The sequence below is a fragment of the Opisthocomus hoazin genome, chromosome 10 (assembly GCF_030867145.1).
Source record: "Opisthocomus hoazin isolate bOpiHoa1 chromosome 10, bOpiHoa1.hap1, whole genome shotgun sequence".
NCBI lineage: Eukaryota > Metazoa > Chordata > Aves > Opisthocomiformes > Opisthocomidae > Opisthocomus > Opisthocomus hoazin.
This window is the reverse complement of record NC_134423.1, coordinates 23,810,786-23,830,411: the sequence shown is the minus strand read 5'-3', so window position 1 is coordinate 23,830,411 and position 19,626 is coordinate 23,810,786. Positions and strand designations below refer to the sequence as shown.

The 19,626-nt window shown below is 45.6% G+C and overlaps 1 protein-coding gene across 1 annotated transcript; it reads left to right on the top strand.

Annotated features, from left to right (window-relative positions):
* Positions 1-396: 396 nt before the first annotated feature.
* On the top strand, positions 397-19,361 carry TICRR (TOPBP1 interacting checkpoint and replication regulator). Its single transcript, XM_075431364.1, has 22 exons — positions 397-1,081; positions 1,628-1,913; positions 2,509-2,750; positions 2,994-3,237; positions 3,768-3,903; positions 4,650-4,792; positions 5,511-5,723; positions 6,377-6,525; positions 7,271-7,365; positions 7,722-7,815; positions 7,987-8,066; positions 8,384-8,626; positions 9,200-9,296; positions 9,549-9,621; positions 10,313-10,453; positions 10,973-11,063; positions 11,581-11,642; positions 12,437-12,592; positions 14,185-14,339; positions 14,540-16,820; positions 18,200-18,313; positions 18,666-19,361. The coding sequence occupies exons 1-22, from the start codon at positions 425-427 to the stop codon at positions 18,782-18,784; spliced, it is 5,871 nt and encodes a 1,956-aa protein (XP_075287479.1). The 5' UTR covers positions 397-424; the 3' UTR covers positions 18,785-19,361.
* Positions 19,362-19,626: the final 265 nt, after the last annotated feature.

Sequence of the window (19,626 nt, the reverse complement as noted above, 5' to 3'; positions counted from 1 at the left end):
CGTCACCGCCCGGCGCGCCCAGCTGGCTTTAAATTTTAAATCTGGGAGGGCGGCCAATCGGCTCGCTCCGGGCGCTGGCCTCGCCCACCCCCCGCTGTCGTCATGATCTCTCGCCAATGGAATGGCGCGCTGCCCCTTACGCACGCCGCGGCTAGCCAATCAGCGGAGAGAGCCGCTCGAACGGCCCGGCGCCGCTCCTCCCTGCGGTCCCCCGCCCGCCTCCAGCGTGGGCGCCGCATCGCGCAGGCGCACCACACAGCCGCGGCCCAATGGGAAGCGAGGAACGGGGGTCAGTGGGCGGGCGCTCGGCGTCAGCCAATGAGGCCGCGTGAGGCGAGGGCGCCAGGAGTTGTACCGGGCGATGGCGGCGGGCGCGGCCTGAGGGGGCCGGTGGGCGCTGGGCCGCGGTGCGGTGGCGGGCGCCATGGCGTGCTCCCACAGCGTGGTGTTCCTGCTGGACGCGGCCAGCCCGGGGCGGCGGGCGCGGCTCCAGCGCGGCGCCCTGCGGCTCCTCACCCACCTGGGCTGCCGCTTCGGCCTGCCCCGCCTCCGCTGGGCCTTCAGGTTCTTCGACTCCCTCGGAGGCCGCGGTGGGGCCTCGCGGGGCGGCGGCTTCCGCCCGCCGGGTCCCCGCGCCTGGGCCCGTTTCGAGGAGGAGCTGGAGGAGCGGTTCGGGGCGCGGGGACCCGCCGCCGGCCTGCCCGGTCCGGCACCCCGCGCCGCCCTCACCCACAGCGGCCTGAAGGAGACGCTCCTTGACTTCCAGTGGGACCGCCCGGAGATCGCGTCCCCCGCCAAGCCGCTCCGCAGGAGCCGGAGGACGGGGCTGGCCGCCGGAGAGGCCCCGGAGAGCCAGGCCCCCCCCGAGGGCTTTGTGAATGCCGTCTTCCTCTTCTCCCCTTGCCCCCACTCGCGGAGGGAGCTGCGGCGGTTCGTGTCGGGGAGCGACGCTGCCTCGTCCCCTCGGGAGCTGCCCACGGCTCAGGAGCTGGCGGAGAAACTCCTGCCCAAGAGCGTCCAGGAGCTGATTGCGGCCCAGAAGATCACGCTGTTCTGGGTGGACACTGCCGAGTGGTCCCAGGTAACAAGGTCACGCCACCCAGCTCGCACCTGTGAGTGCCAGCGGGCCATCTCCTGCCCTGCCCTCCCGCATGAGGAGGGAGAGCAGTTTTGTGCTGTGCCCTTTGAGTGGTAGGGAAAGGTCTTCAGTTACTGCTGCGCAGTCTTGTTCAGCGACAGACAGCAAACTGGGGCGGCAGCCGTCCCCGTGGAGACGGAGATCTGTCTGCGACTGAGTTAACTGTACAGCGTTTACTGATGAGTTGTCTTGTGCTTTGAGCTGGGTGTGAGTTACAGCTATTCAGAATTTCACATAAGCAGCCTGATAGCTCAGGAGTCTAGGTATGTACTTGAAAATATCGGCTACCTCTTGAGTGGGAATATTTTTTTTTATTGGGTTCCTGATAAAGTTAATAAACTCCATAAAAACACTTAGAAAGTGCTGCGTTAACATGCTCTGCATGTGTTTCTTATGCCAGTTTTTTTTAAAAACACGCAATCTTTATTTGTTGGGAGGGAAATTATCTTACTGCCAGCGTTAACTTACCTCACTGTTGCTTTATTTCAGCTGATCGAGTCCCCAGATCATGTTGGATACTGGACAATGTTTGAACTGATCCGTCAGATGGGAGGCACCATTTTGTCGGCTGAAACCTTAGTGCAGTGTTTGAGTCACCACAGGGCAGATCTTGCTCGTGGCTTTCTTGGAGACTCAAGTTACCCACTGCTACAGACTGTGCCTTGGACCATGCTTCTGCCGTTAGACGCGACTTTGAACTGCTTGTTCTCGAAGCCCTCTGTATTTCAAGCAGTATTCCCCCAGCAAGAAGGGACGTTGTTTCTCAGCATGCCTGGTAATAAAAAAAGAAAAAGAAGATAGCTGTGCATAGTAATAACTGTGATCTCTCATTCAGGGTCCTTGATGAGCTTCCCTTGCGAACAGTATACGTAGAATAACTTCAGATGCTTAAGAGCCTATGTTTAAAAAAGAAGTCCTGCATGTGCTCTGGTTCCTCTGACATAAGAGCTATTAGTCCCTATTTCTGATTTAGTCTCTTCAGTTTTCCGTGCATCCAGAAGTTTGGATGCATGAAGAGCTCTTTGCTGGTCCTGCCTCATATAGGTGTACACCTTTTCCTTATGCATGCTTTGTCTCGGCTTCAATTTAGCTAAACTAAGAAGCCAAATAAAAAGCCCCTTCAAAAGAAAACAGATTAGTTTTAAAGCAACATGCAGTGCCCCTTGGGTCTTTCTTTAGTGGTCTTTTCATACACTCAGCTCCTTCTTGAGAACTTGGGGAGGAGGTCGGTTCTGCACTATGCTTGCTGTAGAGCTGTTCTCAGTTTAATCTCAGAACTTACCTTTTTTGTCTTGAAGCTGTCTCTTCATCTAGATGAAAAACCCATTTTACTTGCCTTAGGACTTTTGCTTTATCTTATCCTTGCACAGGAGAAGAGAAGCAGGAAAGCTGTGCTGTAATCCTGGAACCGCTCGCCATGAGCCAAAGACAACTGCATTGTCCTGTTAGCATCTTCCTGAAAGGCAGCTTGACGGGTTGGAGCTTGGTGCAGGCTGGCCACTTCCTCACAGAGAGCTGGATACTGCAGAGCTCACAGGCTGAGCAGGCAGAACGTAACAGGTCGCTGTTTCATCAGCTGTTAAGGAGTCTAGTGACTGAAGAACTGCACATGGTAAGTCTTTCTCTTTGCCTTGAACTTATATCTATTCTGAAAAGAGCTGTGACAAAAGGGGTGACGGTGTATCATGTTCTGAAGGCAATAACAGTGGTATTTGTTGCACTGCAAATTGCTCATTTGGAGCTAAATTCAGAACATTCTTTAGGAGATCACATAAATCTATAACCTGTTTGTAAAGTATCTGTGCTCCTTAGGTCTCTGTGTTTCTCGATAATGTCAACTTTTTTTTAAATATAGGTGGCTGAAGTATCTCTATCTAAAACTTCGTGCCCCTGCACTGCTGTTTTATCACCACTTTCTGAGACTACTGCAGTTCTGACTTTACTCCGTACCGAGAAGACTGCTGAAGCTCAGCGATGCAACCTTGAAGGAGCTGTAGTGGAGACCTCTTCCCAAGACCATGCTCTTCACCTCCCAGATATTGTGAATAGTGTGTTGAGTAAAATTGACACATCAGTGGAAGATTCTCTGGCCAGTATAGGTAGGTGTCAGGAGATGCAAAACTTGCCATATTTTGATCATCTCTAGATCTGGTTTGGAGTGGAAGAATCTAAAGTTAATGATTTCCTCAGTGAGGAGTCTCTCATTTTGGGGGGTTGTTCATTTTGTCTTGTCTTCTGTGTCTTGGGCCTTGTGACGTGATGCAGAAATCTTCACTGGTGTACCTTTCTGTTCTGTTGGCAGAGCAGTAGTTGCTGTAGCCTGTAGATAAAGCACAGCTACTTGTGCCTGGGGACAGGTTTTTTAGAGTGAGGTTTCCTAAAATGTGTCACATAGACCATCCCTGGCCAGTAAAGCCTTTGGGTGTGGCTGCAAGGAGGCTGCTTTTAGCTCACAAGTTTTATGTTAGAGTAAATTTTATGAGTCTCTCTGCCTGATGTATTGGCTATTACGTTGTCCCTCCAGGAGCAAAGGTTTGGAAACCTCTGCTTTAGAGCCTCTGTGAAGCCTGGGACCTTCTGCCACTTCATTTAGTTTCCTTCCAATTTTTTTTGGTGTGTCTGCTCACAGGAGAAGAAACTCCTATGCCAGAGTGGGTCCAGCGGGAACTGTCCCACGCCGGGAGCTGGCATCCTTCAGTGCTTGAGGCATGGTATCCTGCGTCGAATGCTTGTGGCGCCAGCTCAGATCTGATGGAGTCATTCAGGTATTTTTCTGAAACATGTCTCTGAGTAACAATCAAGGATTTCTGCTTCCTGTTAAGGGAGTATGGCTGTAGCTTGCTCGGAGTTCTAGAATTAAACACTCAGTGCTTTTATTTCTGTATTCAATTTACTTTTGCTTTTGTTTCATTGTGTCCTGGTGTATAGACAAAAGGAACTGGGAACAGGGTGTCTGAGTAGCAGTTTGCATGGCTAAGATCTTGACAATTTCAGGAGTGATATGGGTGACTGAAAATGACCTAAGCTACTCGGGGAAATGGCAGACCTCAGCTGCTCTTGTGTTGTGATGAGATCCACTGCAAGATCCTGCAGACAGGGGTTGTGTTATCACAGTTGGTATTCAGCAGGAGTGGATAAGCCTGCTTTCTTCAAAGAGCTTGCTGAGTGAAACAAACAGAAAAGCCTCACGCTGGATAGCTTAGCTGAAAGCTGCTTGTGTAGTTTTCTGGCACGGGTCAGAGGCATATCCACCGTATATCAGGCAACTCTTGTTCTGCTTGTTTCCAGCTTGGTGTGACCCTTTTAAGAGGGTGATTTTTTTTTGTGTGTCTTAAGATTTTTGGGGAGCAGGCATTGGAAGAGTACTAGTGTGTGTTATGTGCACTATATTGCTGTGGACTGGCACCTAGAAAAACCTGGTTCCTGTCCACTGGAAACAAGGGATATGCCTCCCACTCTCTTTTTTTTTTTTTTTTTTTTTATAACTGTATTGAATGGCTCTTTTGAATAGGCTCCTGCAGGTTCCTTGTGCTAACTGGAAGGATAACACAGACCAATCTGAAATGGAACTCTCGGAAAGTCTGTCTGAGCTGTACCAGAGAAAATTCAGTGAAACATCTGCTGCAGCTGGACCAGGAAATAACAGAAAAAGGCGTATGTATACTTTATGATTATAGGTGCATGCTGTCAATTAAAGATGATAAAAGACTTCTCAGCAGGCCTTATTAATGCATGAACCCTCAAGATCCGTACTCTCCTGAGTAGTGGCATGCTTTAGACTTCTATTTTATTTAGAGACAGCATCATTTACATATTAAGATTATCCTTTAGTGCAACCCAAATGACTCTAATTCAAGGCTGTGAAGTGACTGACAAAACTGTTGAAAAGCAGCATGTGGAGTTCTGCAGTTTCTCTAGTTTTTGAAATAGGGACTACTAGTAAATATTGCAGCCTCTCACCTTTGTTCTGATTTGGAGAAATAAAACACTTTCTCCTAGAAGAGTTTAATCATTGCATTTCAGTACACTAAACACAGTTGATTGTACCCTGACCTGATGTATTCCTAAGTCTTGCTCTGTCAGCTGTTTCTATTTCTGTTGACATAACATTGCTTCCTATATGTGTAACTTCTCATTATACCTATATAAGTTCTTATGCAGAGCAACAGTTTTCGCCTGCTTTTTAGTTAGAGAAGTAGCTGCCTCTACATTTATTTCATGGATAAATACAAACTTTTTGGACTATGTTTTCCACTAGAAGATTACTAATCTCGCTTGACAGTAGCACAGAATTCAGTATTGTGCTCTGGCTTGCATGGAGTTCCTGACCCAGTGTGTCTGACGGTAGAACTTCTTTTTTGTGGTGTTGCAGGTGGGGTTCCCCGAACTCCAGTGAGGCAGAAGATGAAGACCATGTCCAGGTCCCTGCAGATGCTCAACGTAGCGAGACTGAATGTAAAAGCTCAGAAGTTTCAACCTGATGGTGTGTCACCAGCAGTGAATGAGAAGGTTCCACAGAAGCTTTCAGTGAAAAGATTGGATGAAAAGGTGGAAGAAAAGGAAAAGGCACTTAAAATATCAATAGGTGTGTGTTATCAGTCGTGATGGTTGCAGGAGGTCATATGGGACTCTTATGGAAGGGAGAGGGAAGGATAATAAGGGAGAATTGGGTGCTAGGGAGCAGATCAATGTTTGGGTTTCTGTATCTTCACCTTGGCATAGAGTGATTATGTTTTTCAACCCTTCTCGCAGTTAGCTTCTATCAGTATTTACAATCTAGTGTTACAACTACTCCTGGGGTTAATTTCCTGCCTTGTCTCCATCTGAAAAAAGGAATAAGAAACTATTTTTTTTCTTTAACCAAAAGAAGTAGAGGGAAGCACCCTATTTACTAATTATGCAGAAGCAGAGGGAATTTCTTGACCGCTACAGTAACCTGAAAGCTTGCTGGTCTACTCAGAACTAAGCTTACCATTTGTCGTCGTTCTGGACCTGGGATTGCTTCTGTTAGCGTTCTGTGGTCTGGATGCATCTTGGTTGGAGAAAAACTCTTCTGATGACCCCCTCTGTTCCCCTCTTCAGCTGGAATGAGTGTTTTATCAGTAAGGTGTGGTGAACAGGCTTTTATTGAATGTGCCTACATTAATAATATATATAATTATTATAACACATAATTATGTTATTAATTATTATTATTATAATTAAGAATATAATAATGTGCCTATGTTTCCCTTGCAGACTTAAAAACTGAGGAGGAACTGCAGTCCCATTTAATGGCAAGCTACCAGAAGGCTGTTGCTGAGGGAGTTCTTTCATCTGTGTGTGCCCAGAAAATGATCATGGCCATTAAAAGGTTCTTGAAAGTACAGGATACCAAAGAGAAAGAGGTAGGTAAGAGCATGTGGGCAGGGTTGTCACTGATCTGGAAATTAAAGTTGTTACTGTTTCAGGCTACCTTTCCTTCACCTTACCTGAAGTTTTTATGCACAGCTGCACATAGTCAAAAACACAATTACTAACTACTATCTGTGCCGGCTCGATAGTGAAAAGCTGTAGGGAGTTGTAAAGAATGTAGGAAAATCCAGTTCAGTTTTCAGTTTACACCTTTGCTGAAGGCTGCAACAGATGTCTCTGTCCTTTACGTTGACCTCATTCTGGATTCTAATTTCACTTACTGAAAGATGGTATTTTAAAAAATACATTCTTGCAAACCATATTTTAAAAAAGGTACATCTTCTGGTTTTGCTTTACATGGCAAATTTAGGCCTACTACATTTGCGGGAAGAAGGAGTAGTTCAAGGTTTACCATCTTTAACACTATTTATAAACTTAACTCACTGAAACCAAAATTGGTAAACTTGTGAATAATTGAAAAAAGTTACTGTGAAAGACAAATCCATAGTTACCGAATAAGGCGTGAAGCTGCAAGCAAGCGACCGTCTCTGTGATTTCGAGTTCTGTGTCTCACGTCATTGTGACTTTGCTACTGCAAAAGAGAATGCCTTTCCTTGAAGGAGAAGAAAAAAATTGAGCGACTCCCAAAAGAACGGATCAAGAGAGGAGGGGGGAAAATCCTGTCCTGCAGACAGGGAACAGACTGGAAGTTTTTGCTGTAATTATATGTCTCTGCAGGTGGCCTGTGTGGAAAGAGTCAGAAGCAATCTTCTGAAGACCAGCAAAATGCTCAGACAACAGCATGGCTTGCAGAAGGAGACCAAAGTCAGAGAGTATGAGACATTGTATTTACTTGAAATTTTAAGATTCTGTGGAGTTGGTTAGCAATTTTTAATAGTGGTTCTTTTGTACAAGTGGAAAAGTATTTACTGGGTGTAAATATTCCAAGGAGAATATCTGGTCGCAGTAAAAACATTTCATTAAATGCAGATACTCATACGCTGTGTGATGAGCATTGCAGCCTATCTCTGAAACGAGACATTTCCCCTGCCACCGAAATGAAACGCAACCAAATTATGCTGTCAAAAGGAGCCGCTTCCCTTCCCATTGCGTTTTTGAGCATACCTTTTGCAGTAAATATGGTATTTCCACCAGAAGAAAAGCAGTGAATGATTACTTGTTTTCTTAGGTGCCGACTTCAAGTATTTTTGCGCCTTGAGTTATGTCTTCAGTGCCCTTCGCTGCAAAGCAACACTGACGAAATGGAGCAGTTGTTAGAAGAGGTAAGTAAATTATAGATCAGGATGTGTTTCTGGGTGGCACTAGAAATGCAGTCCTGGAACCTGTAGTTTTGTCTTGATTTTACTGTAACGCTTTATGCTCCTTGTTAAAAAAAATCTGGTGTTGCAACTGTCACGACTTAATCCATTTTCCCACCTGACTTTCTCTTCCAGATGACAGATATGCTGCGCATTTTATGCCTGACTGAAGACCCAGGGTATCTCACAAAGTTTCTAGAGGAAATATTAGAATTGTGAGTTCTTTAGCATGACTTAAGTGTTTAGGGGGGACTGTGGTTTTGGTTGGCTGTCTTCTTTGAGTAAACAGTAATCTACAGCTTTGATTTACTGCATCCTTGTGATTTTCAGAAGTTTAGACATGTTCTGTTTGTGATGCTTATATCTTGATTAAAGAAATAGCTGATAAGCAAGTAAATTAATGAAAAAAACAGTTGATTTTCAGTTGTTTTTTAATTGACAATTAAGAACAAAGATTTAGTTCAAACCTTGGGATAGAAGCACTGACAGTTTTGTGGGGGGTTGTGTTTGATGTGAGTTCTCTCTGCTCTAGGTATATGAATTCTATACCAAAGACCCTTGGAGATATTTACTACGGCCTCGGTACACAAATACCCCCGAAGCTGGCATCTGTTCTGCCTCCAGACTTCTTCAGTGATGACTCTGTGACTCTGGATAGCAAATCTCCAAGCCTTCCACCATCTTTATCATCTGCCTTAACTCCCAGCACTGCTTGCCTACGCACTGAGGGTGATCAGCTGGAGGAGCTGCGCACCAGATCTGCCAAAAAGAGAAGGTAATAATTCCATATAGGAGGCAGCTTGTTGCAGCCTGGGCTGGGGATGAGGAGTTACCTAAACTACAGCTCAGTCATCTTTGTTTCTGTTGCTGGATGGCTAGTTGGGGCAAGCTGACTGATAGCTCTGCAAACCCAAGAGAAATATCAAGGGCTCCCATTTGTCATTTTGACTTGCCGTTGTTGGCTATATGAAAGTGTGATCTTGATTCTGTATGTGTATCTTATGCAAAAGTAGAGTTCAGGAATGTCTTTCATGAGAGGAAGGGGATGTTCTTCTGTGCAGTAGGTGACCCTATATTGTTGAAGTTAAAACTGTGATTTACTGTAGACGTTTGTTGAGGAGCCTCAATAGCGAATTGTGAAATGAGTTTCAATACCAACCTTAAAGTTAAGTATAGCTATTTATATTGAAAATGATCTTTCAGTGTTGTAACGTAAGTGAGGTACCGATGCAATTTGAATTTAGGTAAGACTTCCTATCTCTAGAGTCAAACCTAAGTTTGATTGTCATTAGGTTGATGACTGTGCTTCTGATCTTATTTTGACTTAATCTTTGCATACTTTCTAAAGGAATAATGTGTTAGCCAGACACAGGAGCATGACAGAAGCACCACAGAACTTGCGTCAAATTGAGATTCCCAAGATAGCCAAGAATCCCATCAGAAAGGTAAAACTTCCAAAAGGATTGTGTGTGGGTTGCTTCTGCAGGGGTGCAGCAACATTGTGAAGTGACACTTGAGTGCAAAAACTCTTGGTCTTTATTCACTTAGTAAGTATGCCCTGTATCAGCTGTACAGAGACCAAAATAATTTTGAATGATAAATTGAAATAATGTGAGGTTCAGAGCTTACAGGGAATATTCATAATAGTTAAACGTAACATTAAACTGCTGGTGAGGCTAATTTCTTTATTGTTTCAGGAGACCTTGCGTTCTTACTTTGCCACTGAGAAGTCCCAGCAGATGCCTTTGTTGCAGAAAGAAGCAGTGCAAGGTATATTGACTTCTAGCTTTTCCATGGAAAGGTGCATCTTCAGCACATGTTCTCCCTGTAAATTTTAGTGGGTAGTGATGAAATTGTGCTGAAGCATGCTGGAAATCTGAAGGAAGTTTTGCTGAATTCTGCAAAAACTTTGAGGAAGAAATAATCGCTGTCTTCTGTGTGTGCTTACATGCAGAAAACTTAAATCATGCATCCTGAGAAGAAAACTCTTCCTTCTTCCTTGAATCTTGCAATTATTTCCGTCTTCTCTGTTCTGAAAAGAAAATGAGGACAAGGGTGAGCTCCTGTATCTGGAAACAGGATATCTTTCCACAAAGTACTTGATAAAATTTAATCCCACATGCATTCTCTGAACCAACATGTGCTTCATTTGAGATTTTGTAGCTCACTTAATGTTGCTCCAGCTGGGACACTGACTGGCTGCTTTTTCTGCTGTGGCATCTGCTTGTAGCATATTGGTGGAATAATGCAAATAATGCAAATTTGTAAGAGAAGTCCAGGATGGATTTGGAGGAGGACATGCTCCAGTAGCAGAAAAACAGATTTTCAACTCTAAGAAGTTGTTTTTCTATGCTGGTGTGTGAGATTCTCATCTCTAGTGCCCTGACAAGATAATCTTCCTGTGAATTTTTTTTCTTTTTTCCTTTTATCTCTTAATTTCTTGCTTTGTCTTGCCTCACAGAGGTTACAAAGGTAAGGAGGAACCTCTTCAATGAAGAGATACTTTCACCATCGAAAAGGTCTATGAAGAAGATGCCTAGAAGCCAGTCAGTATCTGCTGTGGAAGGCTTAAGATACAAATGTACTGATGAAGGCACTAAAGGTAGGACATGACTTGCACATGTAAGATTGTTTTGGAAGAGCTTTTGCTAAAACTGCTATTGTTTCCTCAGTTCTGTGAAACTATTATGGCATGTTTTTAATGAAGGAGAAAATATTTTAGATTGGTGCTGTGGTGTTGGGAGGGTGAATAAGATGGTATTGAAACTGAAAGCTATTTTTTACTGAACTCTCTGTTCTATAATTTTTATTTATATATCCTTTTATAAGGAAAACCAATGTTAAAAATGCTTGGTTTAAAAGCTGTCTGTGAAAGATAACCTACTGAGGTAACTTTGATTAATTATGTCTGACACAGTCAGTGCTATTAGTAATATTGAGGGAGTGGGAAGGAAGTGTAGATGCTGGACTCTGAAATGATGATAGCTTATGAGTGCTGGGAGACTGATGCACAATGATTCTGTATTGTCTGTCATTCTTAAACTGAGGCCTAGACAAAACTATTTATTTGTCTGAACTGCTTTATAACTATGTGATGTTACAGCTCTTGCTTGATTTTCAGATCATCGCAAGTTATTGACCAAGAGAGTTGCAGAAACCCCGCTACATAAGCAGGTCTCCAGGAGACTACTACATAAGCAGATCAAAGGCCGGTGAGTAAGCTCTTTCTGAATTTCATCAGTAAGTATTGGATGTCTAATTAATGGCTGTGAGCACAAGAACCACGTATCTTCTTTGCAGTCAAAGTGTCATCTTCACCTAAGGCAGCAAGAGAACCAGTGGAGGCTAAGTCTTGTTGTCTCAGTGGGGAGAAATACTGCTTGCTTCATCGTGTAAGTCAGGGTGTTTTAATTCCTGCAGATAACTTCTGTTTAGGTTCAGTTGCTGTTTCGAAGGCTTCTAAAGAAAAGGCCTGTGCTGTATTTTGTGGACTCCAGGCTGTAATTTAGTATTTACTTCCATGTGGAACTGTTCCCTAAACAGCTAGACAGTCACCTGTACTCAGTCCGATGTTAACAGGAGGCAAAGTGCTCGCTAATGGCTCACTTGGAGTAGCCCACAAAGCAGTATCTCGTTGTAGAACAGAGTACTGCTTTTCACTCTGTGTGTTAAGGTCTGTTTTTCTAAGTGAACAGTATGCAAAGTCCAAAATGTCTGCTGTTTCTCAAGGTCTTCTGATCCAGGTTGTGACACCGGTGTTGTAGAAGAGTCTCCAGAGAAGGCCATAAATGGTGAGCACTGATTTTTGATTAGAGGTGGGTTTGCTGCGTGCTTCTAAGATGAGCATGCTTCAATTTAGGTAATTCATGAATAGTCAATACAAAGGTATTGTATTCTGTTGTTGGAGCACAGCCTCCTCTGATAGAACCACTTGCTGCTCACTGCTTTGACAAGCCCGTTTAGTAGAAGTTAAGAAGGAAGGGTAAATAGTAACTCTTTTAAATGAAAATACATGAAGGACTTTGAGGGTGAACAAAATTCAGAGCTGCTTTAATTACTGTCAAACCAGCACGTGCAGGGCTTTTTTTAATTGTAACTTTAACATGTTGTGCTGTGACCCCTCTACTGTAACAGCCACCCCGCTCTTTGGAGTGTCTCTGTTATGTTGGCTACTGCTGTTTCTTATCCCCAAGAAGGAAGAAGAAAACAGTATGGTTGGGCAAGGATGAAGATGAAATCGCTAGTAAAAAGAGACAGGAGAAATAACTAATCATTTAATGTGGATGTAACTTGAATGTAACGTGGCTTTTCTAGCATTCCTTTCCTTATAATTGCTGGAGAGATGAGAGTAATCATGACTTCGAGAGGGGGGCATCATGACTTGGAAGGAGATAGGTATGCATTAATATTCCAAATCCCCCGAAAAGCTGAAGCTTTTTTCTTTGCACGCTTGCCTACCTGTAAGAGACAATTAGCTGTATGGAAGTTTTGTCTTAGAGTGTGTTCTTTTACAGACTCTTCCTCAAGATGTCCCCATTGCTGAGGGAGAAAAAAGGCTCAACCTCCAATATTCTTACCTTTTCAGAAGCAGGTTTGAGAAGAAGCCCACGCATCAAACAGCTGTCTTTGAATAGGACCTGCTCTGGTGTTTTCTCTTCCACTACACAGCCCAGCTCACAAAATTCCCAGCGAGTCCGTCGGGCACAAGAAGAGGAGAGCTGTACACTGCAGGATGTAGAAGGTACTGAATGGCATTTGAGCAGGATGATACCGCTGATCTGAAAAGCTGGCATGGATAGCTCTGAGTTTGGTTTGGTTTGATTTGGCTCTGTAAGAGACTGTAAGAAGCTAAGTGCTATCATGTAATATTTTCTGTAGACAGACATTCATCCCCAGTAATTATTTTTGAATTGGAAATCTGAATTTGGAGGATGGTAAGGCAGCTATTTCTATGATGAGTACACAGCCAACTTAGACTGGCCTGACTGGCTTCCTAATAGAATACCATTGATTGTCAGTCTGCATCCCTTAAATGCAGTGAAATCTCTGTAAAGTGTGGGACAGAAATCCTAAAGCTTGCTTTCAGCCTACTCTGTGGCAGCATAAAGCAATGACTGATGGGATCTTCTTTGCTGGCTTTCTCTGTAGGATTATCAGCTATAATATTATATATATAATATATTTCAGCATGACCTGGACAGGCTGGAAAGTTGGGCAGAGAGGAACCTGATGAGGTTCAACAAAGGCAAATGCAGGGTCCTGCACCTGGGGAGGAACAACCTCATGCATCAGTAGAGGCTTGGGGTGGACCTGCTGGAGAGCAGCTCTGCAGAGAGGGACCTGGGTGTCCTGGTGGACGACAGGTTGACCATGAGCCAGCAGTGTGCCCTGGCTGCCAAGAAGGCCAATGGCATCCTGGGATGCATTAGGAGGAGTGTGGCCAGCAGGTCGAGGGAGGTTCTCCTCCCCCTCTACTCTGCCCTAGTGAGGCCCCATCTGGAGTACTCTGTCCAGTTCTGGGCTCCCCAGTTCAAGAAAGATGAGGAGCTACTGGAGAGAGTCCAGCGGAGGGCTACGAGGATGGTGAGGGGACTGGAACATCTCTCCTACGAGGAGAGGCTGAGGGAGCTGGGCTTGTTCAGCCTGAAGAAGAGAAGGCTGAGAGGGGACCTTATAAATGCTTATAAATATGTCAAGGGTGGGTGTCAGGAGGATGGGGCCAAACTCTTTTCAGTGGTGCCCAGCAACAGGACAAGGGGCAATGGGCACAAACTGAAGCAGAGGAAGTTCCGTCTGAACGTGAGGAAGAACTTCTTCCCTCTGAGGGTGACGGAGCCCTGGACCAGGCTGCCCAGGGAGGTTGTGGAGTCTCCTTCTCTGGAGATATTCAAGACCCGCCTGGACAAGGTCCTGTGCAGCCTGCTGTAGGTGACCCTGCTTCGGCAGCAGGGTTGGACTAGACGACCCACAGAGGTCCCTTCCAAACCCTACCATTCTGTGATTCTATAAGTGGTGACATTTAGTTCACTTACCAGAATCCTTAGTCATGAACCAGAACTTTCTTAAGCTACAAGCTATAAATAGAACAAGAGCCTGAGCTATTTTGTACTTTTTTTTTTTTTTTTTCTGCCAGGGCATTCTCTCTCCAGATGGATATTAGTTTCATATTGGGAAGTAACAGTAATTCTGGTGAAGCTTTAATATTTGGCTAGAAAAGAACATGCCAGGGCTACAGGCTTTGTACACTACTTGTCCACACATCTGAAGTGATTGAGACAATTATTCATGGCAGGTTACTTGGTGTTAGCTGAATTGTACTGTTCCACTTTATAGGCATTAAGCGGCATTCAGAGACCCCCACTGTCCAGACTCCCAAGAGGTTTTTCTTTGGTGCAGTCATTGACGCATGTAGCCCTGCGGTGAAGCCTTCGCCTGGAAGGAGAACAAGAAAAGATTCCTTACACCTAGAGGAGCTGACTGCCTATGAGGTAGAAACACTTACCGCTCTTTCTTCCCATCCCCTCTTTCTGTTCGTGTTTAGTGAGCCCTACACATGGCAAATCTAGTGTTAAGTCTAATTAAATATTTTTTTGTGTTTTAAACCTCGAAGTAAATATCAAGAGGGATAGGTAATACTGCTGGAATAGAACAAGCACGGTTCTTTAATTTATTTTTTTCCCCCCTGCAGAATCCTAGAAAAACACCTCATAAATCTGTCCAGAAGCCACTGAATTCTGCCAGTACGCTACCAAGGAGATCACCTCGCATTCTCCACAGGACCCGACAGAAGCTGGAGAAGACTCCTGTCAAAAGTCCAGCTGCTAAGCAGACTGCAGCCAAGTGTTTGGGAAAGTACTTTTCTCATCCTGTACAAAGGGTCAAGTCACCATCTGTGTTAATTGAAAGTAAGAGGGTTCACTTATTGCAAGAAACTTCTAAGGATTGTTCCCCAGCAGAAAGACTTTCCCCTCCTTACAAAGAGGCTGGCTTACAAATACCAGAACATGAAGGGTTTGCAGTGCTCGATGCCTCGTTATTACCTCTGACAGATTCAAATCCAGCTGCTTCTTCACCCTCTGCTATCCAGGAAAGGTGTTTTGTAGAACTGCAAACTCCAAGACGTTCCTTGAGGTACCTCTCAAAATTAGCATCTCCAGTTGGTCCTCGGAGGCAAATCCTCCCAAGGGAAGTTCAGGTGCAGTCAGATCCGTTGTCTCAAGCAACTAAAAGCACTCCCAGGAAACCTGAAGGTCCAGGTTCAAAATTATGTACCAGCCCACCAAGTGCAGAAATATCACAGCTCGCTGTGAGGCTAGACCCTGCCTTCAGTTCCCCTCTCCGTGAAAGGTCCACGAATGCTGTGCCAATCTGCTCTCCTTCCCATGCGCAGGCTGTGGAGTCTGACTGGGAACTTGATGCATCTAAACGATCTTTTCAAAAATCTCCAGGTATTACTGGCAGTTCGCTGAGGTCCCTGCTTCAAACATCCAGGCAGGCCAAATGTGAACCCAATTCTGGAGGAGAGAACCTCACACTTGCATCTGCAACACCTTCTAAAAGTAAGGACAATCATCATGATAGTGGTGATAACTCTCCTCTAGAAAGTCTCCAGCTTTGTCAGTCCCAAATTACTGAAAATACCCCTGTATCAGAGAAGAATAAACAGGTGGATGTAGCATCTCAAGAGTCTTCTCCAAGAGATGACTTGGAAAACTTGGAAAAACATTCGTCTCCAAAGCCCTCTGCTGCAGAGCAGGTACATGCACAGAATGCTGAGACAGAGTGTGAGCAATTGGTTAAGGAGGGGAACTCCAGTGCAAACACCACCTGCGAGTCCTTGCTAAGTGGTTCTCAAACAGTTAGTGATGGCGTGGAACCAAGAACCCCGCTGAAGGCTCCAAGTCTTCAGAGACACTCCAAATTTGCCCTGAATACTTCGCCTCCTATGCCAAAGTCTGCTCCTGCCTATTCTTTACGGTGCACTGCAGACAGGCGGCAGCGGGAGGCCGCAGCACGGATGGGAAATCCTCAACTTCTAGCCAAGTTCTCTACTCCTAAAAGTCGTTGCAAACTGCCCTCTGCTAGCCCACCGACTTACGAAGTTGAACTTGAAATGCAAGCTTCAGGCCTGCCCAAACTTCGCATTAAGAAAATTGGCTCTTGCTCATCGTTGGAAGTTCAACCTGAAGCAAGTGCCAGCAAGCCCAAGGGAGAAGAAAGCCCCTTTGGTGACCTTGCTATGACCTGGTGTAGCAAGCACCCGGGAAAACTAGCAGCTGCCTGTGTTTCACCATCCTGCTTCCGCTCTTTCCACAGTACACCTGGGAAGGGTGGAGGACAGACCTACATATGCCAGTCATACACCCCAACGAGTTGTGCCTCTAATGCCACCTCCCCTTCCCCCTTAGAAGCAGGAGTTCCCTGGACACCTTCTCCAAAGCAGAAGGGGAAGACTACTCCTGATGCTATCAACGATTGGCCTCGGAGAAAGAGAGCAGTAGCCAGCACTGCTAACGCTAGCTGTGGTCAAAGCGAGAAGAATGGTGATGAGCAGAAGACAATGTCAGCAGGCAGAGAAGGACAGGTGAAGATCTCGGAGCACTGCAGCGGCAAAGTAACAAACGCTCTTGGGGAATTTGAACTGGAAGGGATTTACAGGCTCCAGGATCAGGCATCTCCTAGTGACTCTGAACCTAGGGCTGATGAGGACTCTGCCATGGGAACTTTTGACTTGAAGTCTCGGAAGCGGGTCTTTACATATCTATCGCCAGAGAAGGAGGAGAATAACGATGCCAAGAGATCTTGCACTGATAGATGCAACTCGGATCTCACTGGCTTTTCCACAGATGATGGCAACAGAAGCAAGCCAAGAACGGACTCTGTGCTTCCTGAGAAACCAGGAGCATGTGCGCTCATAACTCCTGAGCAGCACAGCTCTGTAGGGGACGATGATGTCTTCCTTTTGTCAGGTAATGAAGTGGCGTGAGTGATGCTCCATTGAAATTCAGAGATGGTTAAAAATGTGGGGTAGTCAAAAATAAGAACACAACTGTTTTCTGTCGGAGTATCTGAGCGAGAATGAGGTGGAGAGGGAGAGTGGGTTGTAAATGATGTGGAAGTTACTTATGTGGAGAGGCAGATTAGATGTGAAGAGTTCATCGAGGGAGTAGTAATGATCGGAGAGGGATCAGAACTATGAAGGAGCGGGAGGCTGCAGGAATTAAGAGGAAAGTCTGAGAACTTGGGGAGGGAGGATCACAGGTGCATCCAGCTGCCATCTTGTAAATAGAACTCAAGAGTGAACAAAGGTGGTGTAAGGTAACTGCAGTGCAGAGTGGAATGCAGACTGTGGCTTGAGGAAAATGATAGCTCTTCTGTTGCAATACGTGTTGAAATTAGGCCAGGCGATTTATTTCGAGTTGTGTTGATGCCGCTCGCTGTTTCTGCCCAGCATCCAGCACTGAAGTGAACTGTCTTAAAGCTAAAGCTTGGCTGCTTCAGTGTAGACTGGTGCCTTCCGGGGTTAGTCCTGTGGATGTTGGCATTTATCAGTGCTTCAGTTCTCTCTGCTCGTGGTGGCAGGCCCATTGAAACTGGGTATCAGAAATGATTGCCTTGCTAGCAGTAATGCTGTACTGGTAGGTGTTTAAACTACCTGTTTGCTTTTGCTGTGGGTAGAGATGATTCAGCTGACCTTGGTGAAACAGGCTGTCTTGGCTCTAAGCAAGGCCTTGTGAATTTCAAACACTTCATCCGGTATTGTTCCAGAAATTACATGTTACAGGAACTGTGGCAGCTGTTGGTCTGCAGTGCTTGCGTGCCCTGAAGCATTAAGCTTCAGCGTCTGTTTCCTCTTGCAAGGGAAGGTTTGCGTACAGAGGGCAGTGTCTTGCTCACTCGACAGGTATCGCTGAGGACAGTGGGCGAACTTCAAAGCAGCGTTAGTCCATATTCAGGGCATGCAATAATAGCAGTATTTTGCCTTAAGCTGGTCCTGTAAGAGACTTTCTGTAACTACAGACCTTGTTCTTGTATTTACAGACCATCATGGTTATAAGAGTTTTCTTCCAGGACATGAGTTAAACATAGCTACTCTTCAGTTAATAGGAGTGAAGCGCTTTTCTGCTAAACCACCTAAGAAAATTAAATACGCTCAGAGCTAATTCCAGACTGTCATTTACCTTTCTTGATGCCAGAAACCCACTATGCCAGCCTAGATTTTGTTTCAGATAAGGTATTGCTTGCACTGATGGAAGTTTCGAGGTAGACCAAAGGCTGCCTATGAGACTTAACCTGAAAGCTCTCTGGAGTTGTCAGTTTGCTGCAGCGTCTCACTGTGCTTCTCCAGGCTCAACTCCGCCCGTGAAGAGCGTGCTGTCTGCTAGCAGCCTGCTGGCACTGACCCGGTCTCCACTGCTGTGCCAGGGACAGACGCCGCCGTCTCGGAGAACGCGTGTGCGAGGTACCCACCCGTGCTGTGGGGAAAGGCTGGGTGCCAGCAGGCTAGGTGTGCTCTCTGCTCGCCTGCAGCTGGAGGAGAACAAAAGCATGCTGTGCTAGGGACCGGGCTTTGGGCAGAAAGGCTGCGGCTGTATCTGCCGCTTCTGTATTCGGTGGCTCTGTCGCACACGCTTCCAAGAAATTTGGCATGAACTGGGAAGTTTGGAAGGGGGGGGAGGTAGCAATGAAGAAAGAGTAGCTTAGTAGGAAGTGCAGCTTACTGTTCTTGTTGTTACCAGTTGGTGTTTGGCTTCTTGCAGTCACCAGTGAACTTTGGCAGACTGTAGCTTTAATTTATTCTTTCTGTTTTGTAGAAGAGGAATCCGATGCCTTCCCAATTGCTGCCAACCAGGAGCTGTCTCCGTTCCACATCATGGCTTCCAGGAAGCGTCCCCTTAGCAGGACTTACTCACGGAAAAAGCTGCTCAGCTGAAGTTTGGAGCCAGAACAGTATGGGAAACCTTGCATTATCCCAGCTGTTCAACGTGTTTTAACAAGGACCTTATATTTGGTGCTGGGCCGGAGCTGTCTTGTGTTGGCAGGAGACTGGATGCAAGCATATGGCAGTGGAAATAAGGACCACTCTAAAAGTTGGTTTTTTCTAACCTCAATTGCAGCACCTCTCCATCCCTTCAAGGCCTAGCTTGGTCTGTCTGGCACTTCTCCTGCATGTGGTAGCTGAGTTGTGCAGTGAAGGTACAATTCTGCTAGGTAAAGAGGGAGAACTGTCACTTTTCTACAGCTTTCTTGTAAAATAAACTGATGTAAATTTTCATTGTGTCACTTAATCAGAAATTTGTGATGGGCGAGGGATTGGGGCTGCAGGAAGGGTGTTGGAGGTGAATGGTACAAAAGGAGCTGCCGGCTCCTGCCGTGTATCTTGCCCTGATACCAGCTGGATCCCATGTGAGTTGCATCCAGTTTGCCACAGCTTAGTGGGAAAATAACAAGCCAAATAACTGACAGATTAGTGAGTAAATTACTCAGAAATACTTGACAAATGCCAAAAGAGTACAGAGGAGGGGAAAGATAACTTGGCTGGGAACAGGGAAGGAGAGGTGTTTGGTTCTCCCTTGTAGATCACAAAGGATTTGGTGTATCTGCCCCTGGCCACTGCTGGGGGAGCAGGTGCTGATGGAGTACCATCATTGTCCTTTCCTGCAGGCTTGTGGTGAGCCAGAGAGAGACTGGCTGGGGAAACTTCCTGGAGAGATAAACTTGATGGGATAACCGGGGATGAGAGTTCAAAGACTACTCTTTACTAAACTGAGTCAC

Excerpts from the sequence above, each read along its gene's own strand:
- TICRR (XM_075431364.1), top strand. The coding sequence starts at position 425 with ATGGCGTGCTCCCACAGCGTGGTGTTCCTGCTGGACGCGGCCAGCCCG. Across the intron at positions 11,064-11,580 it reads CATAAGCAGATCAAAGGCCG|GTCTTCTGATCCAGGTTGTG; the intron begins GTGAGTAAGCTC and ends CTGTTTCTCAAG. Across the intron at positions 16,821-18,199 it reads TGATGTCTTCCTTTTGTCAG|GCTCAACTCCGCCCGTGAAG; the intron begins GTAATGAAGTGG and ends GTGCTTCTCCAG.